The sequence below is a fragment of the Portunus trituberculatus genome, chromosome 28 (genome assembly GCF_017591435.1).
Source record: "Portunus trituberculatus isolate SZX2019 chromosome 28, ASM1759143v1, whole genome shotgun sequence".
Classification (NCBI taxonomy): Eukaryota; Metazoa; Arthropoda; class Malacostraca; order Decapoda; family Portunidae; genus Portunus; species Portunus trituberculatus.
The window spans coordinates 2,986,523-3,011,836 of record NC_059282.1 but is presented as its reverse complement, the minus strand read 5'-3'; the positions used below and the strand labels follow the sequence as shown (position 1 = coordinate 3,011,836).

General features: G+C 41.3%; 1 protein-coding gene across 1 annotated transcript; it reads right to left on the bottom strand.

The window, feature by feature from the left end:
* Positions 1–18,068, bottom strand: LOC123510218 (guanine nucleotide-binding protein G(s) subunit alpha-like). The gene is made up of 10 exons (XM_045265153.1): positions 17,573–18,068; positions 12,788–12,860; positions 11,078–11,243; positions 9,624–9,721; positions 7,408–7,462; positions 6,411–6,557; positions 3,984–4,114; positions 1,833–1,960; positions 1,326–1,390; positions 1–936 (listed from the first exon to the last, which is right to left on the bottom strand). The coding sequence occupies exons 1-10, from the start codon at positions 17,682–17,684 to the stop codon at positions 733–735; spliced, it is 1,179 nt and encodes a 392-aa protein (XP_045121088.1). The 5' UTR covers positions 17,685–18,068; the 3' UTR covers positions 1–732.
* Between the last annotated feature and the right edge of the window lie 7,246 nt (positions 18,069–25,314).

Below are 25,314 nucleotides of genomic sequence, written 5' to 3'. Positions count from 1 at the left end.
GTGGTTTCTCTCTCTCTCTCTCTCTCTCTCTCTCTCTCTCTCTCTCTCTCTCTCTCTCTCTCTCTCTCCACCAATTCTCCTCTTTTAATGCCTATAAACAACGTGTATTTTCCTCGTTATAAGAAATAAAACTCCTCTTTTCTACGCGACTTCGGTTTTTCTTCTTTTGGTACAACGTAACATTGCACACATCATTGTAGACCATTCATATCACACCTGCACAGTCATCATCTTTTATAGAACGCCAATAACTCCCTTCCCCTCCTTGCATCACTGATAAAGACATAAGCATCGTACCATATATAGATTTTTTTGTAACACCAGCACTTATTACTTATTTCGTGTTATGTGAATAATCAACTTTTTCTACGTCAATTTCACTGCTTCTCTCATCACCGTGTTGTAAAAATCTCCATCACTCTAATTTTTTCGTCGCTTATTCCCTTCTGTCTTTCGTGTGGTACCAATATTTAACTAATTATGCATCAATTTCACTGCTTTTCTCATTACAGTGTAGTAAAAATATCTTATCACTCTTATTTTCGTCGTTTATTCCCATCTATCTTTCGTGTGATCACAATATCTAACTATTTCTGCACCAATTTCACTATTTCTATCCTTCTCGTGTAGTTAGAACCTTTGTAACATCTCTTCTTTCAGTGCTTTATAGACGACCTCATTTTCCATCATCCTTTCTTTCACCATGGCTCGCTAAACGCCCTCTGGAGCAGCCTAAGACACGGGGACTCCAATCTTCTCGAGGTTCCACTTGATGATCATGTTGTGCACGTCCTCAAACACTATCCTCACGTTGTTGGTGTCCGTGGCGGTGGTGAAGTGGCAGTAACACTCCCTGGGGCCGTCGTCACTCAGGATAAGAGGTCCACTTGGTGTCATCTTCCTCTCCACGGCCTTCACCTCCTCCTTTGAAATGGCCTGGAGGACAGAGAGAGGACTGAGGGTAGAAGGTGTGGAATACTGCCGTGAGACTAAAGCTTTGAGAGGAGTGTGGTAAGAAGACTAAAGGTTAGAGATGAGGGTCGGGAGATACTAAAGGGAGGAAGAAAGCTTAGGGTGACAGAATGAGGAAGACTGACATTAGATAAAGAAGAAAAAAGATGAATCAGTGATTATACTAAAGATAGGGAATGCTGATAATGAGAGGGAGGAAGAGAAAGGGAAGGAAGAAGGTTAATGGATGGAGGAAATTAATAATATCGAAAAGAAAAGAAGAGGGAGGAAGAGAAAGGAAAGGAAGAAGGTTAATGGATGGAGGAATGGAAGATAGAAAGCAGGAAAATAACTATAACAGAAAAAAAACTCACCATGAATTTTTCCCTTATGAAGCACCGCGTCCTGAGGTACTCCTGGTCCTCGTCAGCCACTCGATCTGTGCCAGGCGATAATGATAATAATAATAATAATAATAATAATAATAATAATAATAATAATAATAATAATAATAATAAAGGTTTTAGTAAGAGATATCCCACAGAGTAACATATAACACTCAACAGAAATGAAAATAAAAAAAGAAAAATTGTAAAGAAAATGTAGCTATTATGTATCCGTTTTCCTGCTGTTTGTGCACTTTTTTAATATTTTTTGTACAGTTTCTATGATTTCTTAGAGTTTTAAGTGAGTGATGTTAGTGTTCTTTCTTCTTTCCTTATTACTTTACTTGACGTCCGCAGTAATCATGAAGTTTTTCTCGTTTGATATGGTAAAATAGTCAGACATTCTCTCTCTCTCTCTCTCTCTCTCTCTCTCTCTCTCTCTCTCTCTCTCTCTCTCTCTCTCTCTCTCTCTCTCTCTCTCTCTCTCTCTCTCACCTTTGTCCTCCAGCCTGTAGGAGGAGTAGTCTGGGAAGTGGTCTCCTATACACTTTCCAGACATCACCTTCTCCTTCAGTATGTCTTGCTTGTTGAGAAAGACAATGAACCCTGAATTTTTGAGGAACCTGTTGGGGAGAGATTCAGTGCGTTATTCCCCCACTACACCGGGGTCATGTGGCGCTGTGTATGGAAGACAGTGGATAAGTTGTGTTTCTATCCTTTCCCTCCCCTTCCCACCCTTCTCCCTCCCTCCTGAGTGTGGTTTAATGAGGTGACGTTAGACAGAAGTTAGTTTCGGAAATGGTTGGTGCTGGTGGTGATCACGATTGGGAGTACAAATGAGAAGGAATGTTATATTTAAGGGGAGGATAAAAGAGGAAAATGAGGACAGTGGCGAGGAACCACAAGAGTTTGGTTTAGTGTTAAGGAAAGATAGAGAAAGGAGGGTGAAAAATATAGAACAGGAATGATATATTGGAAATGGGAAGGAAAGAGGAAATAAGGAATCTACAGAAAAGGCTAAGTTTGAGGAAATGTACAAGGGATGAAAAAAATATGAGATAGAAATGAAAGAATGTGGGGAAAAATGTTTCTTGAGGTGATGAAAGCGAATGAGTAGTTTTCAGAATGACGAAGAGTGATAAGAAAGAAATAACATGTGTCAAACAGTGAGACTACTTGATTTGTAGTGAGTTAGAATGTTACATAAAGGGTGACTAGAAATGATGCATAAGTCACGATAAGGGTTGCAGATAAGCCAAGAATGTGTTAATGATAGATTAGAACATTACAGGTGGAGGGAGAACGCCAAGGTGAAAACAAACCCCAATCTGAAAGTGATAAAATCCAGTTCCACAGTCACGCCTCTTTCGTTTGCGAGCTAACCAACACAAATACTTAACCGTAATCAGGTTCCACTGTCAATTTGTTTTATTTATTTATTTTTCTTATTTATACCATGTGGGCTTTTCACGGGAATTTATGGGCTAAAGAGGATGCTTTTTCTGATACCTCCTATCTTAAAGCCCACCCGCTAGGAAACCGTTGCCCTGAGTGAGAAGCCCAACCTACACTCAGACCGTGGACAGGATTCAAACCCGTGCGCTTGGAGCTCCCTTGAATCCCAAAGCGCGCATGGTTCAACTGTATCACGGTGGCCGACTGTACCACGGCAGCTCACTTTCCCACTTTGCTCGCTGCTTTGGGAGTGTAGCTACCAAAAAACGGAGGTGGTAAAGCGAAGGGATGATTTCACAGTCTTCTCGTAAGCTAGCCAACCCAAACGCTTCCCATGTTGGAGAGCTCCCTAACAGATAAGTGTTTCATTTAAGTGTCTATGAAAAGGAGTGTTACGTATTAAAGGGAGAATAAAGGCTTATCCGAAAGACTTAGCTAATACGTGCCGAGTTTAAAACAGTATCGAGTTCTGGTAAAATTATATAACTTCTTGTATCGTTTAGTTCCTTACGAAAAGACAAACTGGGAATTTTTACAAGGACTGTCACGTATTAAGGAAACAAAGGCTTACCTGAGAGTCTTAAGCTACTAATACGCGCCGAGTTTAAAACAGTTTCGAGTTGGGGTAAAATTACATAACCACTTGTATCATTTAGTTGCTTATGAAAAAGACAAACTAGGAATTTTTACAAGGACTGTCACGTATTAAGGAAACAATAAAGGCTTACCTGAGAGTCTTAAAACAGTTTCTAGTTGTGGTAAAATGATTTAACCACCTGTAATCTGACCTTGACCGTTACAAGCACTATTGGTATCTGTATAACCCCGTATCCTACAAGTAAATAGGAAAAGTAAGTCAGTTTGTTACAAGTCTCTTCATTTCGGCTGACTCTTTCGGACCTGCAAGGGGACTGGTAACTGAGTGGGCCTGTTTTTGATTTTATGTTGGACTTGGACAGTTTCCCACTCTTACATGAAAAGAGGTTTAAAACAAGACTGGAACATGCAACAGCTGAACCCAAACCAAGCATTACAACACAAAAACAACTAAAAATAGAAGAAAATCCATAAAGAAAAATGCTAACATAGAAAAAAAAAAACCTTAAACTTCCCGCCAAAAAACACAAGATAAAAAGTCAAAATAGAATAAGCGGAAACACACACACACACACAAACACAGAGCAGCACTACCTGGAATGCCACACACTCTTGAAGATGTTGATGGATTCTTGCAGGCGGTTGGTCTCATGGTCCTCTCGTATCACAAGGTCAAAACAGCTCGCCGATACCAGGAACAGCACCGCCTGAATCCCGTCAAACACCTGTAGGAATGACACCTGTTGTACCTGTTTGCACACCTGTCATGGAGACCTAACTAACCCAATTACAAGGTCTTTCTTTCTCCCATTCTTTTCTCTTTCTATTTCGCAAAGTATTCTTCTCAAACACCTGTAGGAATGACACCTGTTTGCACCTGTTTCCACACCTGTCACGGCCTTTTAGCGTATCCTATTTACTGTACAAGCTAGCTATTTTTTTTTTCTTTTTTACTGTACAAGCTCTTTTTTCTTCCACTCTTTTTTTCTCTCTCTCTCTTTCGTATTGTATTCTCAAACACCTGTAGGAATACCACCTGTTCCCACACCTATCATGACCACCTAACCCCATTTACAAGCTATTTTTTCTTCTACTCTTTTCTCTTTCTTTCTTTCGTATTGCAGGAATGATAACTGTTTGCATCTGTTTCTAATTCTGCCATTCCTAACCTGACTAGCCCAATTTTCAAGCCTTTTTTTTTTTCTCTCTCTCTCTTTCACAGTTTAGTATTGTATAATATTGTCTGGTACAGGAAGAACAAATGATTAAATAAGAAAGGGGAGGATATAGGGAAAAAATGGAGAGGTACAAGCCTTTTTCATTCTCTCTCTCTCTCTCTCTCTCTCTCTCTCTCTCTCTCTCTTTATGTTTTGTATTCATTTTATTGTGAGGAAAAAATAAAAATGAGGAAAAAAGGGAAAAAATGTAAAATGAGGAAAAAAGGGGAAAAATGAGGAAAAAAGGGGGGAAATGAGGAAAAAAAGTGAAAAAATAAAAATGAGGAAAAAAGTGAAATAAAAAATCTGAAAAAAGGGAAAAAATAAAAATGAGGAAAAAAGGGAAAAATAAAATTAATGAAAAAAGGAAAAAAAGGAAAAAGGGAAAAATAAAGAGGAAGAAAAGGGAAAAATGAAAAAAATGAGGAAAAAAAGGGAAAATAAAAAAAATAGGAAAAAGGAAAAATAAAAAAGAAAAAGTTAAAAAATAAAAAAAATCTGAAAAACGCAAAAAAAAAAAAAAAAAAAAAAGGGCGTTTAGTGGCATATAACTTCCCTGATGTTCTGTCACTTGTCACCTGGTCTCATTAACCTCTCGCCTTCTCATGAGCTCTGTAATCTCATCCCTTCTCATCAGTTGGCTCATTTAATTACCCTCGATTTGTCTTTTATTTTTATTTTCAGACGTGTTTCTCTTAATTATCTTACCTGCGTTAATTAGTCCCCGTCTCACCTGGAGGGAATGTTCGGTAGCTCGTTTATTTAAGTGATTCTTGCTTAGTTAGTTCGTCAAGAGTTCTCCATCTCTCTCTCTCTCTCTCTCTCTCTCTCTCTCTCTCTCTCTCTCTCTCTCTCTCTCTCTCTCTCTCTCGTGGAATGTCTGTCTTCATTTTTCCCCTCGTTTCCTTTCGTTCCCTCGTTCCCTATCACCTTTTCCTGCTTCCCTCTACCTTCTCCCGTCTCCCCCTCTCCCGTCTTCTCTCTACCCTCTCCCTCCATCTCTCTTCCCTCTTTCCTTCCTCTTTCCCTCCTTCTCAACCTTCTCAATAACCCCAGAAGGAAGAAGGCATGGCTGGGGGTGGGGGTAGTCAAGCCATAATCCTTAGATAAGAGTGATAAGGAGCTGTAAACTCTCTCTCTCTCTCTCTCTCTCTCTCTCTCTCTCTCTCTCTCTCTCTCTCTCTCTCTCTCTCTCTCTCTCTCTCCCACACATTCATGATATGCATGTTCCCACCTTCGTGTCTGTCTGTCTGACTGTCTGCCGTTTTTTCCTCCTTTTTTCCCTCTCTCAGTCAGTCAGTCTGTCTGTCACCCGCCACTCATCCTGACTGTCTTTTTTTTACTAAGTTTTTTTTTTCTCGTCTCGTTCCCTCATTCTGTCCTTTCTTGTATGCATTTTTCTCTCCTGCTTTTTTTTTTTTTTCCTTCCAGTTCCTTCCCCTCTTGCTTTCCTTTCTTCGTGTTTTCCTCCTCTGCTGTGTGTTTTTCCTTTTGCTTCTTCTTATTATTATTATTCTTATTATCATGATTATTTATTTTGTTTTCTTCTTTTCTTCCTCCATTAAATTCGTCTTCTTTCCTGTTTTACTTTCCCTTGCTTTCCTTTTAAAATCATCTTCTCTTCTCACTCATTCTTTCCTCCTATTGATCATCTCTCTCTCTTATCTCCTTTCCTTTCTCTATTTTAACTCATTCACTCACTTCTTATCGTTCTGTATCGCCTTTCCTTCTCTATCTCAACTTTCATTCAGTCGCCTTTCACCGCAATCTTTTCTTTCATTCTATCCTCTCATTTCTATCTCACCTGTATCCATTTCTTCCTCTCGCCTCGCTGTCCTCCCACATCAAACATCCAAAACTGTAGGGAACTTCCGCCGTATTTCTTGGGCACTCGGACATCAAACTCGATCTTCTGGATGTCTGTGGTTCGCCGTCTGCTGTGAAGGATGTCCTGTGTGTGTGAGAGTAAGATAATGGTTAGTGAGATGTTCCTAGTGTGATTCTGTCAGGAGTGATGTGTGAATCTGCTTGTTGGTGTGAAGTGGTTTGGGATGTGTAGTGTGTAGTGCTTGCTTGCTTGCTTGCTTGTTTGTTTACTTGCTTTACTTGTTCGTTTGTGGAGGAAGTGTTTCGTGTGTGAGGGAGGAAAGTTTTGAGAATATCCGTGTTTTTTTTTTTTACTTAATTAATTATTTTTTTCTGTCATGTTGAAGTATATAAAAATTGTTGTTGTTTATATACGTCAACTGTTAAAACTACTAGACAGTACACACACACACACACACACACACACACACACACACACACACACACACACACACACAGAGACACGAGCAGGAGAGCAAATTCAAATAGATAATAATCAGCATAGCAACTCTTAGAAGATCAATGACTCAGGAAAAATATAGAAGCGTAGAGAGAGAGAGAGAGAGAGAGAGAGAGAGAGAGAGAGAGAGAGAGAGAGAGAGAGAGAGAGCGTGATCAGAGTAGGAATAGCTGAGATTAGGGGGGATAACAAAAGGAGAATAGACAAGAGGGATGAAGGAGGTGGTGGCAAGAGAGAAATGAAGTCAGAGAAGAGGAGAGGAGAGCGTGTAAGAATCCAGGAGGAGGAGGAGGAGGAAGAAGAGGACAAGGAGGAGGAGAAGGAGAAGGAGAAGGAGGAAGGAACAAAAAAGCAATGGTGTCTGCTACTATTACCACTGCTGCACACACACACACACACACACACACACACACACACACACGAGGAAGGAATACAGTCCTCCACATAGCGTTAAACAAAACTCACCCTAACTTACCTGTACACTTGGGTCGTAATCAGGCTGCCGCACTTCCTTCACCCTGTCCAGGAAACTGAGGAGTGATGGTAAGCAGGTGAAATAAGAAACAGGTAAAGGTGAGCCTCGTTATACTCAATAGTGTTAATTAAATTGATGGTGTGCGGGAAATTCATCTTTTGTTTTCTTTTTTTACGTATATGTGTGTGTGTGTGTGTGTGTGTGTGTGTGTGTGTGTTTCGTCTATAAGTTCAAATATATATTCATGCTTTTGTGTTTATTGTTTTATATATAGGATCTTTTCTTTTGTCTTCTGATCTTCGTTAGAAAAAAAAAAAATGGGAGAGGAGGAAAGGGAGAGGGGGGATTGGATTCTGAGGCAGCAGCAACTAGATAGAATGGAGGCAGATAATGTTTCAAAATGAGGATGATATAGGTCTTTTTTTTCTGTCTGTGTGTGTGTGTGTGTGTGTGTGTGTGTGTGTGTGTGTGTGTGTGTGTGTGTGTGTGTGTGTGTGTGTGAAGGGATAGAAGAGGCGAAGTCTATTTAAGAGGTAAGAGTCTGGCCAACTGAGATTTTCTGAGGTGGGAGTGATGTCTGTGGGAATTGTCTAGGTAAAATATTGATGGATTGAATGGAAAGCACATAAAAAGACTGAACTAAACACTGATTTAATGAACATTGAGCTTAATACTTCTGATGTAACAAAGACTGAAAGTTAGTTTTCTTCCCATATTTTCAGGAAACCAATGAAATCTTACATGAAAAAAAGAGATAAAATAAACATAAAATAGATCAGTAAAGATTAAGTTTGCTAATTTAAGATGAGAATGATTAAAAGTTAGTTACCTTTTCGTATATACCAAGTAAAGTAGTTAAATCTTCTCATGCCCCCCCCCAAAAAAAAAAAATAATAAATAAGCTAAATGTATAAACAAACATGAAATAATTGAGTAAAGTTTGATATTTTAAGATAACAACGATTAAAAAGTTAGTAGCTTACTTTCCACACATATTCAGAAAAACAATAAAGTCTCTTCATGCGGAAAAAAAGAGAATAGATAAGAGAAATGCATAAAAAACGGTAAAATAATGGAGTAAAGTTTGATATTTTAAGATAACAACGATTTAAAAGTTAGTAATTTCTTTTCCACACACATATTCAGAAAAGTAATAGTCTTCTCATACGAAATAAAAAAAAAAAAAATTGGTAAGCGAAGTGCATAGACAAACATGAAATAATTGAGTAAAGTTTGATATTTTAAGATAACAACGATTTTAAAGTTAGTAGTTACCTTTACCACACACATACTCAGTTACTAGTAAAGTCATCGCATGCGGGAAGAAAACAATAGATAAGAGAAATGCATCAAAAACAGTAAAATAATGGAGTAATGTTTGATATTTTTAGATAACAACAATTCAAAAGTTAGTAGTTTCTTTTCCACACACATATTCAGAAACGTTATAAAGTCATCGCATGCGGGAAGAAAGCAATAAATAAGCGAAATGCATAGACAAAGACGAAATAATGGAGTAGATTTTGATATTTTAAGATAACAACGATTTAAAAGTTAGTTCCCTTTCCACACATATTCAGAAACGTAATAAAATCATCGTATGCGAGAAAAAAAAGAATAGATAAGCTAAATATATGAAAGGAGATAAGATAATTGATTAAAGTTTGACATTTTAAGATCATTTAAAAGTTAGTTCCCTTACAACACCTCCAGGGAAATGATAAAATCCTGTAACAAAAATTAATTCCTCATTCTTTCATCTTTTCCAGTGAGATGCCTACAACAACATCACGTAAGTACTATTATTACATTCTTTAAGATGACTATGATTTTTCTATCCTATCACACTTCTTTCCTTCTTTTCTTCTACTTCCTCACAATTTTTACATTTCCTTAACATGACTATAATTTTTTCCCCTGTCACATTTCTTTCCTTCCTTTCTTTTACCTCCTCTCCCTCTCGTCCCCGCTTTTCCCTTTAGTGACTTGTGTTTCCTCCCATTCTTCCTGATTCCACCTCTCTAGCTTTGCCCATCCCCCTCACCCTCTCCCGCCCTCCAATTCCCTCTCCAAGTATTCATTATCTCACAGCCCACGTCCGCTCACTCGCGTTAATCAAACATAAGCCTGATCAGTAAATATTATCTCTCTCTCTCTCTCTCTCTCTCTCTCTCTCTCTCTCTCTCTCTCTCTCTCTCTCTCTCTCTGATACTTACTAGCGAGCACAGTCAATCAGCTGAAATTTGTGCTGCAGGCTGTACACTTTCTGAATCCCAGGGTCCCTCCACAGCTTCTCCGTGTGCGTGTAGAATTCCTGTGCATGGAGGGAGTGATTCGTGAATGTGTGTGTGTGGATAGTTAATTCCTTCAGTACTGGAACGCTTCTTTGCCATGAGTTTGGGTACGATTTGATGGTTTTATTTACATTATGAATTCTCTATGGAGGTCAGAAGGTTAATGGCAAGAGTCTTCACTGTTTTAATCCCTATCTAAGTTTTTGAAGTTGGGTAAAGTCGTCAAATAGTAAGCAGAATGAGTATGGGAAAGCGTCCTGGTACTGAAGGGGTTAGTTAATGTGTGTGATGGTTGTGGTTTTCAATGTTCGTGTGGATTTGTATAGTGTTGTATTCATTTATTTTGTGGTGGTGTTATTCTTTATTGTCTGTCTGTCTGTTTGTCTGTCTGCGTGTTCGTCAGTTTATTTGTGTATTTGATTATTTCTCTGGTTGATTGTTATTGTTCTTACTTCTATTTTTTTTTTTTTTTTCGTTGTTATAAACTATTCTTAAGCATTAAAGGTTTTATAATGATGTATATATTTTACGTACTAATAGTTGTGAGGATAGTGATAGTAGTAGTAGTAGTAGTAGTAGTAGTAGTAGTAGTAGTAGTAGTAGTAGTAGTAGTAATAGTAGTAGTAGTAGTAACAGCAGCAAATATCATGAAACCTATCTTTAATCTTACTCATATTCTCCCAAACCTAACCTAACCTAACTTAACCTAATTTAACCTAACCTAACCTCAGCTCTTACCTTTAACTCTTACCTTTACGTCCCTAACCTCTTCCCTGAACCCTTCACACATCACCACCTCCCCTCCACACACCCTCCTTTCCTCCACCGCACCCTTCTTTCATCATTATCCCGCCTCTCCTCACTCTTGTCTCCTTCCTTCGTCTTCCTTTCCTCATCATTTTCTCTCTTCTCCTTCCTTTCTTCCTTCAAAACTAACGTAACCTAATTCAACTTAATCTAATTTATTCTTCCTCTTCTTATCGAACTTAATCTAACCTTATTCTTTCTCTATGTTTTATCTTTCTCACTTATGTTTCCTCCACCTTTCCTCCTGTCCCAGCTTTTCTCTACACCACATCGTATCTCTTTCATCATTTCCATCCCTTCCTTTCTTCCTCTTTACTCCTTTCTCCTTCCTTATTCCTCGCATTTTCCTCCAATCCTCCTTTTCTCTTTCCCTTCCCAGTTTATATTTTTCTTTCGTATTTCCTCTCTCTTTCCTTCTCCAGTCCTAACGTTCTCTCCTTCCCTTTCCTCTTTCCTCATTCAGCCTTACAAAGTCTTCCTTTCTACCATACCTTTCCTCCTTCCCTCATCACCTTTCACACTCTCTCCCTCCTTCTATCAAGCTCCTTCAGTAATATCCTACGCCTTGCCTCTGTGTAGGTGAAGTCCTCAGGGTTGATAGCCAGTATGTAGTCCTTCGCTGCCTGGTTCTCCTCCAATCCCAGGGGAACTCCCAGGACATCCATTTGCTGGGTCAGGGTCACGATGCCCTCCAGGATGTTGCTACGGATGTCCTGCTTCTTCTCCTGTCGCTCCCTGTGGTGGTGGTGGTGGTGGTGGTGGTGGTGGTGGAGATACATTAGTGTGTAAAACATAAGAAAATAAGGGAAGCTACAAGAAGTCTACATGTAGGAGTCCCTGTAGTGGTGGTGGTGGTGGTAGTGGTGGTCGTGGTGGTGGTAATTGTAGTAGTAGTAGTAGGAGGAGGAGGAGGAGGTAGAGAAGGAGGAGGAGGTAGAGGAGGAGAAAGAGGAGGAGGAGGAGATGGAGGAGAGTGATAGGCAGAGGAAGAAGAATAGAACCTTACGTAGTATTAATAGGAGGAGGAGGAGGAGGAGGAGGAGGAGGAGGAGTTAGAGGTCAGAGAGAGAGAGAGAGAGAGAGAGAGAGAGAGAGAGAGAGAGAGAGAGAGAGAGAGAGAGAGAGAGAGAATAGTTGTAGAAAGAAAAAAATAGTAATAGTAAATGGGCTTGAGTAATCGTTGTGTAAAATATTAAACCAAGGGAGTGAGTAAAAGTATATAAATAACCCTCAGATATATTCAACACTTTATAATAAGAAGAAAATAAAATGCCTTAGAGTGGCGAGGCCTTACAATATGACAAGGCAGGGAAGGCGGAGAGTAAACACACGTATAAATAAATAAAGAGGATATTCTCGTTGCAAAGAAAGAGAAAGTGACAGAAGGCGTTGCAGAGAGAAGGAGAAAGAATAGAAAAGAAGAGAAGAGAAGAGAAGAGAAGAGAAGAGGAGGTAAGACAGAAAACAGTAGCCATGAAGTACATATAACACTCCTTTTGCCTTCGAGAGCTGACAGTGTAGGAGAAGGAGAGAAGGAAAGGAGGGAAGATGAAGGAAAGCCCTACTGACATGGATACGGATGCCGGAGTCAGCAGAGGAGGAGGAGGAGGAAGATGAGGACGAGTGAGGCTGAGAAGTAATAAGCAACACACCCTGCCAAAAGAGAGGAAGGAAGGGAAGTGGAGGGGAGACTAGACCACTCTTTTCTCTCAGTAAGAGAGAGAGAGAGAGAGAGAAGGGTAGACTAAGAGCTGGGGAGAGGGGAGAGGGGAGAGGCTATAAAGCACTCCCCTACGAATAGAAAGGAGGAAAGGAGGGAGGTAGAGGGGCAATAGTAGATATTTACACTGTCAACACGAGAGGGGAAAGGAGAGGGCGAGGAGGAGAGGAAGAGAGGGAAGAGTAACAGGAAGAAGGTCACAGCCAACATTTAGAAGGCAAGGGGTGAGGGAGGAAGGAGCAGAAGGTAGGGAATGGAGGAGGAGTGATGGAGAAGTTAGGAAAGGGAAGGGCAAGACAGGGAAAGGAGTGAGTGAGGTAGAGAGGAGGAGAGGAAAGGAAGGAAATTAGTGAGTGAAAGGAGGAAGTGAGGGAAGGAAGATGAAGGGAAGACAGAATGGAGGAGTGAGTGATGGAGGAGAGCAAGGGAGGGAAGGGGAGGGGAAGATAGAGGAGGCGTCAGTGAGGAAGGGAGGAACTGACGGAAGGAAATGCTAGGATGATGTTACCGTAGAGAGAGAGAGAGAGAGAGAGAGAGAGAGATGGTGGAAGCGACTTACTCCTGGGAGAATCCGTTGATGTGTAGAATCTTCATCTGCTTAATGATGGTGGTCTTGCCGGACTCTCCAGCGCCTGAGGACACGAACACACCACCGTCACTATCAATGGCGCTGCGGACACCCTTCATGGTTCCAATTAACGCTCTTACGTCTTTATTTATGAGACCTAACCTTACCTAACCTTGCCATACCTAACTTAACCTAACCTAACCTTACCTAGCCTTGCCATACCTAACCTAACCTAACCTAACCACCACAACCACTTCATGCTTCTAATTAACGCTCTTAATTCTTTATTTATGAGACCTAACCTTACCTAGCCTTGCCATACCTAACCTAACCTAACCTAACCTTACCTAGCCTTGTCATACCTAACCTAATCTAACCTAACCTTACCTAGCCTTGCCATACCTAACCTAACCTAACCTTACCTAGCCTTGCCATACCTAACCTAACCTAACCACCACAACCACTTCATGCTTCTAATTAACGCTCTTAACTCTTTGTTTATGAGACCTAACCTTACTTAGCCTTATCTAACCTAACCTAATCTAAACATAAATGTAAACTTAATCTATCGGGTAGACGTCCACGCGTAGGTTCGAATCCCACCACGTACAGCCTTAAAACACTTTGTCGAGTGGTTTAAAGTTACCTACATGTCACCATGATACCCAGGTTCTAGGTGGTTACACCAAAGATGCACTTGCGTGGTGATATGGGCCCTAATATGGGTGCCACTATAAATAAAATTGCCTGCGCCACTAATGGGTGGAAGCTGAACAGCGCTTCCAATACTCTTCAAGTAAACCTTCAGGCGCTATAGGCCACAACATAAAGGAAAAAAAACTAACTTTATTCATAACACACACGCTCTTCATGATTCATTCCTAATATTCGCGTTCTTAATTTATTTCTATGTATTTCTAATTAATACGTCTGCTCTGTACTTGAATATATACAAACGAATAAGTGCTTGCTAATCCTTTGTTCATAACACACACGCTTTTCATGATTCATTCCTAATTTCCACGCTCTTGATTCTATTCTATGTATTTCTAGTTAGTACAATCGGCTCTCTGCTTCATATACAAACAAATACGTGCTTACTTAGATTTCCTCTGATAAAGACAGCTGATGTTTACTTAGGAATGTTTCTCCTGATAAGAGCGAACTGATGTTTACTTAAGTTTCTCCGGAAATAGATTCACTGATTGATGTTTGCTTAGTTAGATATCTTCAGACAAAAATTGTTCGATGTTTACTGAGTTATGTTTTCCCTCCAAATATCGAAAGGCGGAAATGTGGGTGGGAAAGTTGTTGTAGGTTCCTGGGAAGCGAAATTTTGACAGTTCCTTCCTTCCTTCGTGGTGTGGCCTACCGGTGTTTAATTACGGGGGAAATTAATGTATTTGCCTGAGAGAGAGAAAAAATTAATAAACTGCCAATATAACTGAAGTGGACACGTGTTAAGTAATAGTCACGTGACACAACATGCTATAGGTGTACACGTGAATAAGTAAATGATAGGTGCAGATGCGTTAACTGATAGATAAGTGTATGAGTGACTGATTAAATGAGAAATGTGCTCACAGATGACTGAATAAGGAGGATATGTGTGCGGATAACTTGATTTCAGGTGTGCACAGGTAAATAATATGTGTAACCCGATGTCAGGTGCGCAAGATTAACCGAAGTAAATAATGAAAACATAAATGACTTGAGTAAATCACCAAGTCAGCACATCAATGACCGACTAAACAAAGCACGCTGTAGCTCATGATTAAAACAAGCATTGATAACTTTAGTTCATAAGTGCCCGTGGGAAGTCCATTGTATTAAAATGAATCAAACCCCAAAACAATATAAACATTCACACAGCAATGAAACATCCAGTACAGTCTAGCTAATCTGAGTTATGACTGCTGCAGGAACACTTAATGAATATCAGTAGTAGTAATAGTAGTAGTAGTAGTAGTAGTAGTAGTAGTAGTAGTAGTAGTAGTAGTAGTAGTAGTAGCAGCAGTAGTATTAGAACAATAACCTTGCACATTCTATTAGCAAACATTGTAATTATTAGCGAACAGAAGCTCATTATTGAAACTGATGAACTGGACGAGAGAGAGAGAGAGAGAGAGAGAGAGAGAGAGAGAGAGAGAGAGAGAGAGAGAGAGAGAGAGAGAGAGAGAGAGAGAGAGAGAGAGAGAGAGAGAGAGAGACGTCAAGATCAAAATTACGTCTGTCCTTAGATGACTTCCTCTTACAGGTTGATATGGGAGAGAGAGAGAGAGAGAGAGAGAGAGAGAGAGAGAGAGAGAGAGAGAGAGCACAATCCATCAGTCTCTAGCGTTTTTATTACCTGGCTAGCTTACTTAATCTTATCTCACTTCACCTGACGTCACTCTCTCTCTCTCTCTCTCTCTCTCTCTCTCTCTCTCTCTCTCTCTCTCTCTCTCTCTCTCTCTCTCAATTTCCAAATCTAGCGAGAAATACTTGAGGTGACGAACGAGCCATTTTGAAACACGGTCATCTCTGCAAGTCTCTCTCTCTCTCTCTCTCTCTCTCTCTCTCTCTCTCTCTCTCTCTGCAAATAGATTCTTTATTTGTTTTCTGACTTCAATTTCACATCTTTTGTTTTGGTATCGTAAAGGAAGACAATTGTTAGTTTGTGTGTCGCTGATAATGGCCAGGAAAAGAAAAGGAAGAAGAGAAATAGTGAGGGAAACTTTTTGGGGGGAAGCTTTTTATTTTACTTCTCGCATTAAGTATTAGTTCGCTAAAGTTTTGCAGTGATGTCATTGGGATTTTGTTTTTTCTGTCACTTGCAAGATAGCAAACTACTTTCCTTCCTTTCTTAGCGTCTATTGAGCAGAAAATATAAAGACACCAGTAATACTAACAGTAGTAGTAGCGGTAGTGGTAGTAGGGGTGATGGTGGAGGTAATAACAACAATAATAATAACAACAACAGTAATGATAATAAGAATAAACCGTAACAGCCGCAGCAATGAACCCATTTTCGCCTTCAGTCTTTCCACGTCTCGGTCATAAAAAGCTGATTGTTAAATAGATTGGAGTATCGATTCGCCAGTCCAGATCAATATAGGGAGGGAGGGAAGGTGGGAGGGAAGGAGAGAAAACAGATGAGAGAAGAAGAGAGGAGAGAGAAAAGACGCCAGGCCACTGTTGACAGCCCAGATGTTCCTGCTGTCAAGTGTTTGGGGAAGGGTTGGTGTGGTGGGTGGTGGGTGGTGGGTGAGAGGGGCGGGGAATTCTGCCTCAAAAACAGTGCGAGGAAAAGCGTGAACCGTCGCCTGGGTGCCCGATTGTAAGAAATTGGGTCGAGAGGACGCTTCGGCTACTTGATAGGGAAAAATCAGGTTTAAATTGGACCTCCATGTCACGAGTTTCTGCGAGGTTCAAGTCCTAAGGCAACAGGCGAGAGAGGATTGGTGGGCTTTGAGTTGCGGAGTCTAGAGGGGCTGGGAGGGATATGCTCAGGTAGGGACTGAAGGAGGAGGTGCAGAGGTGATTCTTGGTAAATGTGAGGTTGAAGGACTTGAGATGAAAGGTAGACGTAAAAAAAAAGAAAGAAACTCGAGTGATGGTGTGAAGATGAGGGAAATATTAAGAGGTGCGAGAGTGATTCATGAAGTAAATGTGAGGTTGATGGACTTGAGATGAAAGGTAAATGGAAAAAAATGGAAGGTGTTTAGTGGTGGCGTGGAAACGAGAGAAATGTTAGGAGGTGCGAGAGTGATTCATGAAGTAAAGTACATGAGATAAAGGAATATGTACGTATGAAAATATGGTTGTAATAGTTATGCTTGTGATCGTGATTAGGTGAAGTTACGTAAAAAGAAAGAAATGGATAAAACACCTAATATTCATGATTCTAATTAGTTATGTTAGGTTGGACAAAAATAAATTGAGACATTGATATAGTTGGCTAAGTTAATTTACGTCGTTAGCTTAGATAAAATAAATGAAAGTATGGATACAATGATTAATGTTGCCACATGATCTTGATGATGCAGTGGATGACGAGAATGATAAATGAGATACACGCGATGTTGAGGTGGATGAGAACAAATATAAATAAAGAAATACTGATGTAACACTTAATAGTAATGATGTGGGCAGTAATCGTTATGGGAACGAGAAGGTGGATTTCAAAATTAATAGAAAAGATGTTGATTTTTCATATGTATCAAAGAAAGGGAGTAATTGGTGAGAGTGCACGAGCTATAGAAGTAGTATTACTGGTGGCACTTTATAGTATTACCATCACCACTATTTCCATCATCATTAATTACACACCTCCTCTTTTTATCCTTTCCTACTGTATTTGCTGAGAGAGAGAGAGAGAGAGAGAGAGAGAGAGAGAGAGAGAGAGAGAGAGAGAGAGAGAGAGAGAGAGAGAGAGAGAGAGAGAGAGAGAGAGAATGAAAAAGACTTGTAACTCTCCATTTTTCCCTCTATCTTCCTTTTCTTATTTGATTATTTGTTTTCCCTGTGCCACACAATATTATACAATACTAAACTGTGAAAGAGAAGAGAGAGAGAGAGAGAGAGAGAGAGAGAGAGAGAGAGAGAGAGAGAGAGAGAGAGAGAGAGAGAGATATCAAGCACACACACACACACACACACACACACACACACACACACACACACACACACACACACACACACACACACACACACACACACACACACACACACACACACACACATGGCGCCGCCCTCCACCACACACACTTGTAACCCAAGCCTCAGTGTACACACCCAGCAGGAGGATCTTGATGGCCTTGTTGTACTCCTTCATCCATAGCGATATTTGCTTTTCCAGTTCCTTGCTGGCGCGCCTCTCCGGGTCCACGCCACACAGCACCATCATGGGGTCCGGGAGCGCCAGCGTGCCGGTATTTGTGGGGTCGTAGCGTGAGAAGCACAGTTGAACACCACACACCACCACACAGCACCACACAGCACCAGGGCACAGGCGCGTTACACTATCACCGCCACCACCACCACTACTATGAATTTGATATCGTCTCCTCTCTCAAACTTGCAATGTGTTAGCCATCGTGTTTATTTTAGGTATTTTTTTAGTTATCCAGTGTTTTCTTTGTGTCTCTCTTTTCTCTCGTGTAGACGTGTACGTGTGTGTATGTGTATGTGATGTGTGTGATGTGTGGACGTGCGCAAGTACGTGTTCGGGTACAGCTTCACTCTCACACAAGGGAGAGAGAGAGAGGGAGAGTGTCTTCAAGTCGCTCTCCTCTCTCATACTGTCACAGCCGCAGACGCCGCCTTCCTCCCTCCCTCCCGTCACGCTCCCTCCCTCACCAAACCCCCTTCATTCTCCTCCTCCTCCTCCTCCTCCTCCTCCTCCTCCTCCTCCTCCTCCTCCTCCTCCTCCTCCTCCTCCTTCTCCATCACTCCCCTTCCATCTTTACCATTTATTTTCTCTCCCTCTTCCTTTAGCGTTGAAATGCACGTCTCTCTTTCTCCTTCTCCTCCTTTCCATCGTGTTCCTCCTTCCATTGCCATACACTTCTTCGTCACTCATGGAATTCACTCCTTTCTACCCTCCTCCTCCCCCTCCTCCTCCTTGCCAACTCCGTCCCTCTTATCACTAGAAAAATCAAGACACCAAGATTTTTTTTCTTATCAGTGTACCTTTATTTATGTCTCAGGTTAATTGGGATTTTATCATTCGTAGGCGAGGAGTGTGTGTGTGTGTGTGTGTGTGTGTGTGTGTGTGTGTGTGTGTGTGTGTGTGTGTGTGTGTGTGTGTATGTTTGTGTGTGTGTGTGTGTGATTCACCTACTGTCTTGGGGATTATAAGCTGGAATCGTTATCGACAGCTATAATCCTCCCTGAGAAAGCTTAAAGCTCACATAGTGTGTTCTATAGAGGCGGCGGAGACCCTTGACACTCAACACGCCCCCGTCCTCTCACTGAGTATCCGCCGGGTGAAAATGCTCCCTCGTCACTGAGAAATATAATATGGATGCATGTGCCGCCTCTTAATGGAACGCGGGGAAGGGAGAAAGGAGTGACTGGTGTAAGATAATGAGATTTGAAGTTAAGTGACAAAGTATGGCCATTATGAGAGACTAATACTGAGACTGGAAGCGCTGAGGAGAAGGATATTGGTGTGTGTGTGTGTGTTTGTGTGTGTGTGTGTCCTTCCGGGAAAAGCAATGATGAAGAGTAGCGTTAATTTCGGTAAGTGTTAACCCGTAGGTGAATTAAATTGATCGGTGAAAATGGCAGCGAGGCAAGTTAGGAGTGAGTCACCAGCTGTATGTCTCGATAATTGCCTGGCTGGACTCCTTCCTGTTTGTTTCATCACTAGTATTGCTCCTCCATACTTACGTGTAGCCGAGATATAGACGAGTAGGGAAAACAATAAAGATACATCAAGGCACAGTATTACGGTAGAATATATAAAGAAATGAGTGATAATAAAGGTAACAGTAATGGATAGGTAAATCATTATACTCGTAAGTAAATGTTATGTTAAATCATGTTTTATTCTATGTAAATTTGAGTAATGCTATACCGTGTAATAGATTAATCAACTCATATCACTACCACTACTACTGCTACTTCTGCTACTGCTACTGCTACTGCTACTGCTTCTACTTCTACTTGTACTTGTACTTCTACTTCTATTTCTACTCCTACTCTTACTGCTACTACTACTACTACTACTACTACTACTACTACTACTACTACTACTACTACTACTACTACTACTACTACTACTACTACTACTGTTACCGATACCGATATTGATGCCACAAAATTTGGCCGATAACGATACAACTACAGATACCGATATTGATACTACTGATAACAGTGCATTGGGAACCAGTGTATAAGATTTAGTTTTAAGTTTGACATTACTATTATTGTTATTATTATTTTTATTATTATTATTATTATTATTATTATTATTATTATTATTATTATTATTATTACTATTGTTGTTGTTGCTGCTGCTCTTATCATTATTACTTTTATTATTATTATTATTACTATTATTATTATTATTATTATTATTATTATTATTATTATTATTATTATTATTATTATTATTATTTTATTATTATTATTATTATTGGTGGTGGTTTAGCAGCAGCAGCAGTGGTGCAGCAGGTGGTAGCAGCAGCAGCAGCAGCAGCAGCAGCAGCAGCAGCAGCAGCAGCAGCAGTGGTGGTGGTGGTGGTGGTGGTGGTGGTGGTGGCGGTGGTGGTGGTGGTGGTGGTGGTGGTGGTGGTGGTGGTGGTGGTGGTGGTGGTGGTGGTGGTGGTGGTGGTGGTGGTGGTGGTGGTGGTGGTGGTGGTGGTGGTGGTGGTGGTGGTGGCGGTGGTGGTGGTGGTGGTGGCAGCGGCGGCAGCGGCGGCAGCAGCAGCAGCAAGCAGCAGCAGTGGTGGTGGTGGTGGTGGTGGTGGTGGTGGCGGTGGTGGTGGTGGTGGTGTGGTGGTGGTGGTGGTGGTGGTGGTGGTGGTGCAGTGGTGGTGGTGGTGTGGTGGCAGCAGCAGTGCAGCAGCAGCAGCAGCAGCAGCAGCAGCAGCAACAACAGCAGCAGTGGTGGTAGTAGTAGTAGTAGTAGTAGTAGTAGTAGTAGTAGTAGTAGTAGTAGTAGTAGTAGTAGGGAGGCGGTGGCATAGTGGATAAGGTGGTGAGCGTGGGATCGGGCAGACGTCCACGCGTAGGTTCGAATCCCACCACGTACAGCCTTAAAACACTTTGCCATTTGTCGAGTGGTTTAAAGTTACCTACATATCACCATGATACCCAGGTTCTAGGTGGTTACACCAGGTGGTTACACTCAAGATGAGCGTGGGCGGTGATATGGGCCCTAATATGGGTACCACTATAAATAAAATTGCCTAATGGACGGAAACGGAAGCTGAACAGCGCTTCCCATACACTCTTCTCAAGGCGTCAAGGCGCTATAGGCCTTGACGGAAAAAAAAGTAGTACTAATAGTAGTAGTAGCAGCAGTAGTAGTAGTAGTAGTATTCGGTTAGGTTATAGGATAGTTGCGATGTTAGATTAGGTTACATTTGATTAATTTACATAAATTTGATTGATAATGTCAGGACAAATGAAATGTGAAAAATAACAAGGGTGATTACCCTGCAATGTAGATAGCGCGCTGTCCATGTAAGGCAGGGGTTCTCAACCTTTTTATCGTTAAGAACCCCCTGAGTTATAAGACCATCTACCAGTACCCCCAGTATTGTCACATGGAACATGGAACTCAATATGCAATGGCACTGCAAAGGATTTTATTAGATCAGCTATCTAAGTACCCCTGGAAATCTTCTTATGAACCCCCTGTGGTTTCGCGCTGTCAGGATGGCCACTGTCCATGAGCTAACATCATTAGGTCTCTATGACGCTGAAGACGTCTATGCAGAACGGTTTGGTTGGCAATAGACAATCTCATTATCAGACTTTGATTTCTAAGTTATGAAAATAATCTCATTTACGGGGCTTCATAGGTTCATGGTGTCTTGTAGTCTACTTACTAACCTAGAAGGAAAGAAAATATCATACTAACTTGGAGCTATCAATTGAGGAAGAAGTAATCTTTGTCCCAGGAATAGAGCAAGATGGTATATAAAAAAACACAATGCATAGTTATAACCTAACTCTACTATTATAGCGTTTTTTTGTCGTAGATACATGTTTAGAAATACTTTACCTATCTTGATATCTCCTTACGTGACAAAAGAATATCCAAAAATATACGATATGCAGTTGACCATCTTTTCTGTGAAATATTACGATATCTGTTGAATCTGGCAACTTCAACGGGAGTTTGGGTCCTCTCCTAGTGTTTCCTTATGATTGAAACATTGATATTTATACGTCATTGTGATCAGGGAAATAAAGAAAACTAAGTTTGCTTTTTTCTAAGAGCATGAAATAGAAAAATTTATGTTTACAAGTGGCAGTTTATGTATAAGACACGCAAACCTGTGTGCACTCATCCACTCTATCCAGAAGCTTAACTAATTTTCAAAAGTTCCCCAATAGCTACACAACTACCATTGGTCTACTGTTTCTATCCAGTTACCTACAAACACGTACACATTCACGGCAGCAACATGCAAAGTACACTAAATACTCCGGAGCAAAGCTGCCTCACCTTGTTTCATTAATCAGCTAACTCTTGCACACTTTCACACCAAAGCTATTTTTCATTTACCATCGACGATTTTATATTCGAATCAAAATTAAAACGACGATTGAGAACTTTCGGCCTAAAGATGTTTGAGGGCCGTGACGGCCTTGGGCGCCGCACGGGGGAAGGAGGTGGCCGTCGGGTCCGGCCTGGGGCCCAAGGCAGGAACTGGCTGCAGGTCCTGCTTTTCCTTGGTGGCCTCAAGCTTCACTACTAGTCGTCCACTTGCAGCGCATCACACTAGGCAAGGGTCGCCATAAGCAAGAGATCAATGTCTACCACTCACCGGATGGTGCCGTGAGGGGCCCTAAAGGGGTGATAAGGGCTCCTTGCATAGAATATGATGGTGAGTGGTGTGTACGGGACCTCTGCTTATAATGACACCGGGCTGAACAACTCGCCATGAACGAGGGCACGCTATGTGCCATGAGCCAGGCACTGACAGTACCAGGGGTCCTTTACGTTAGGTTAGGTTAGGTTAGGTTAGGTTAGATTAGGTTAGGTTAGGTTAGGTTAGGTAAAAGGACTCACTTCATGACAGCGTTTGGGGAGTGGTGTGTGGCGGGTCATTGCTCATGGCGACCTGTGTGAGGCATTGCAAGGTTGCATCGTCACTGCTCTCATAACCACGGGACTGGGGTTGACCCTTTCTGGGTAAAAGTTTCGTCCCAGTACCTGTGTAGGTAATAATACTTTGGATCGTTTCGCCATCGCCATCGCCGCACCGTTAGCCTCGATAAACGGATCGTTATCCTCAACAAACACATCTGTACCGTGGACACTGGAATCGCAACCTGTCGTGGAATCCCATTGTTAGCGTGGACTCATTTTCCTTCGCGGCTTCAAGCTCACTGATTGTTGTCAACTTGCAGCGCCTCATACTAGGCAAGGCGTCGCCTTAAGCAGGGTGCCGTGTCTACCGTCCATCAGATGATGCCGTGAGGGGCCTTTAAGGGTGATAAGGGCTCCTTGCATAGAGTCTGGTGGTGAGTGGTGTGTACAGGACCTCTGCTTATAATGACATCGGGCTGAACAACTCGCCATGAACGAGGGCACGCTGTGCGCCATGAGCCAGGCACTGACCGTACCAGTGGTCCTTTACGGGGTGAAAAGGACTCACTGACAGTGTTTGGGGAGTGGAGTGTGGCGGGTTATGCTCATGGCTACCCGTGTGAGGCGCAGTAAGGTGGCAGCGTCACTCTCCTCGCACTCACGGGTCTGGGGTGAACTCTTACGGGTGAAAGGGTTCGCCCCAGTACCTGTGTAGGCAAGTGAACTTCAATTGCGTCGCAGTGAGGTGGCAGCGCCACTCTCCTCGCACCTAAGGGTGTGGGTGGATCCTTACGGGGTGAAAGGGTTCATCCCAGTACCTGTGTAGGCAAGTGGACTTCAATTGCAGCGCAGGAAGGTGGCAGCGTCACTTTACTCGCACTCAAGGGTGTTGGGTGGATCCTTACGGGGTGAAAGGGTTCGTCCCAGTACCTGTGTAGGCAAGTGGACTTCAATATTGTGTCTTGAAATCGCATCGTGAGGACTGGAACCGCATCGACATCGTGGAAACCCGCATCGTTCCCGTGGAAACTGGAATTGCATCTTGATCGTGGAAACTCGCATTATTATCTTGGAAACTGGAAGGGCATCTTTATCATGGAAAGGCATCGTCATTTTGGAAACTTGCATCGCTATCGAGGAAACTGGAATGCCATTGTTATCTTGGAAACTCGGAGCGCTATCGAGGAATCTGGAATCAAATCTTATCGTACACACTGTTATCGTGGAAGCTCTCGTGATCGTCGTTCGTTTCGTTATCTCTGAATTACTTAATTAGTCTTGGTATTATTATTATTAGCTTCCATAATAATAGAGATGTTGGTCATTTTTATCTTATCTTTTTTACTGTATTTTTTTTCAGGGTACAGTTTAGTGTTCTTCAACCTTTTCTAAATTCGTGCACCTTTTCGAGAAGCAAGGAGGACTATAAAAGAAATGCATCAATATTCGTAATTTTCCCCTACTTTAAGACTGAAAATCGATAGATAACATTATTGAATATCTACCTGAAGCTACAGTTTTTTAGTCCTAAACAGTCGCTATATAGAGCGAAATGTACTAAAACAAAATGCCACATCTCAAACACATTGTGAATAAATCGCAATACTTTGATTAATATCAATAGGAGAGGACCCAAACTGTCACAATTTCAGTGTTCGCAGGAGAGAGTCAGTATCGTCTCGCGGTACAGAGTAATCGTCTCTAAACACTGTATTATGATGTATCTATTGATTTGCCAGGGTTTTACTCCTACCAGTATTTTTCTGTTCTTATTCTACCATGGTATTTCTTTATAGTTACTTGAGTTTATACGACTGACATCATAATATAGAGCAAAACATAATTGTCTGGTGTACCAAGATCTTTCATTTCTAGAGACTTGAAGACAGCACGGAACCTTAACACACATTTCACCTCGCTTCTGCACAGGTTAATTCTTCTTCTTCTCAACCTTTTAATGTGATGTACCCTCGAAGTCTTTCAGTATTGATCACGTACCCTTACCCACAATGCAGCGTCAGGAAGGGTAACAATAAATGCATGGTTTATTGACTTAGTTTATTAAGTTTAAATTGTGTTATATATGTGGAGCAGACACAATTTTTAATTAATATTAGTATGTTTCTATGAGGTAGTGTCGATAGGAACTGGTACCTCACAGGGAGACACTATATGTGACTAACATGCAATGCATTTACCAAAAAGGAACTATATCAGACAATTTTCGATCATTATGGCAGTGAACTAGTGTTGCTTGCAGCTAGTTGCAACTTGTAACTAGTAACAGTGATAAATAAGTCACTGTGTGTGTGAATAACATATAAGATAAGAAATCGGAGCAAATATTATAGGTTTGCAAGGTTGTGTGGCAACTGTAATCCAAGAGAGCTTCCTCTCAAGTGATATAACTCCAAGAGTTTCCTTGTTAACGTTGTTAACGTGTCCTGGTTCTAATGAAGGACACATTGTATACTACAAACGAATTTGCTGCTATTTAAAACTGAAGCATTTTGAGAAACCCGCCACGTACCCCAAAAATTCCTCTCACGTACCCCTGGGGGTATGCGTACCCCAGGTTGAGAACCCCTGATGTAAGGAAACAGCTCATCTTTACTGATTTATTTGTATCATATTTTTTGAGCCTGACAAAAAGAAGTCTAGAGCATCATTTGTTAACTTTGAACAATCTATAGGGAAATAATAAGTCATATTGAGGGTTATCGGTTCCAATATTTTCTCTACAGGCGGAATATCTAAGACGTCA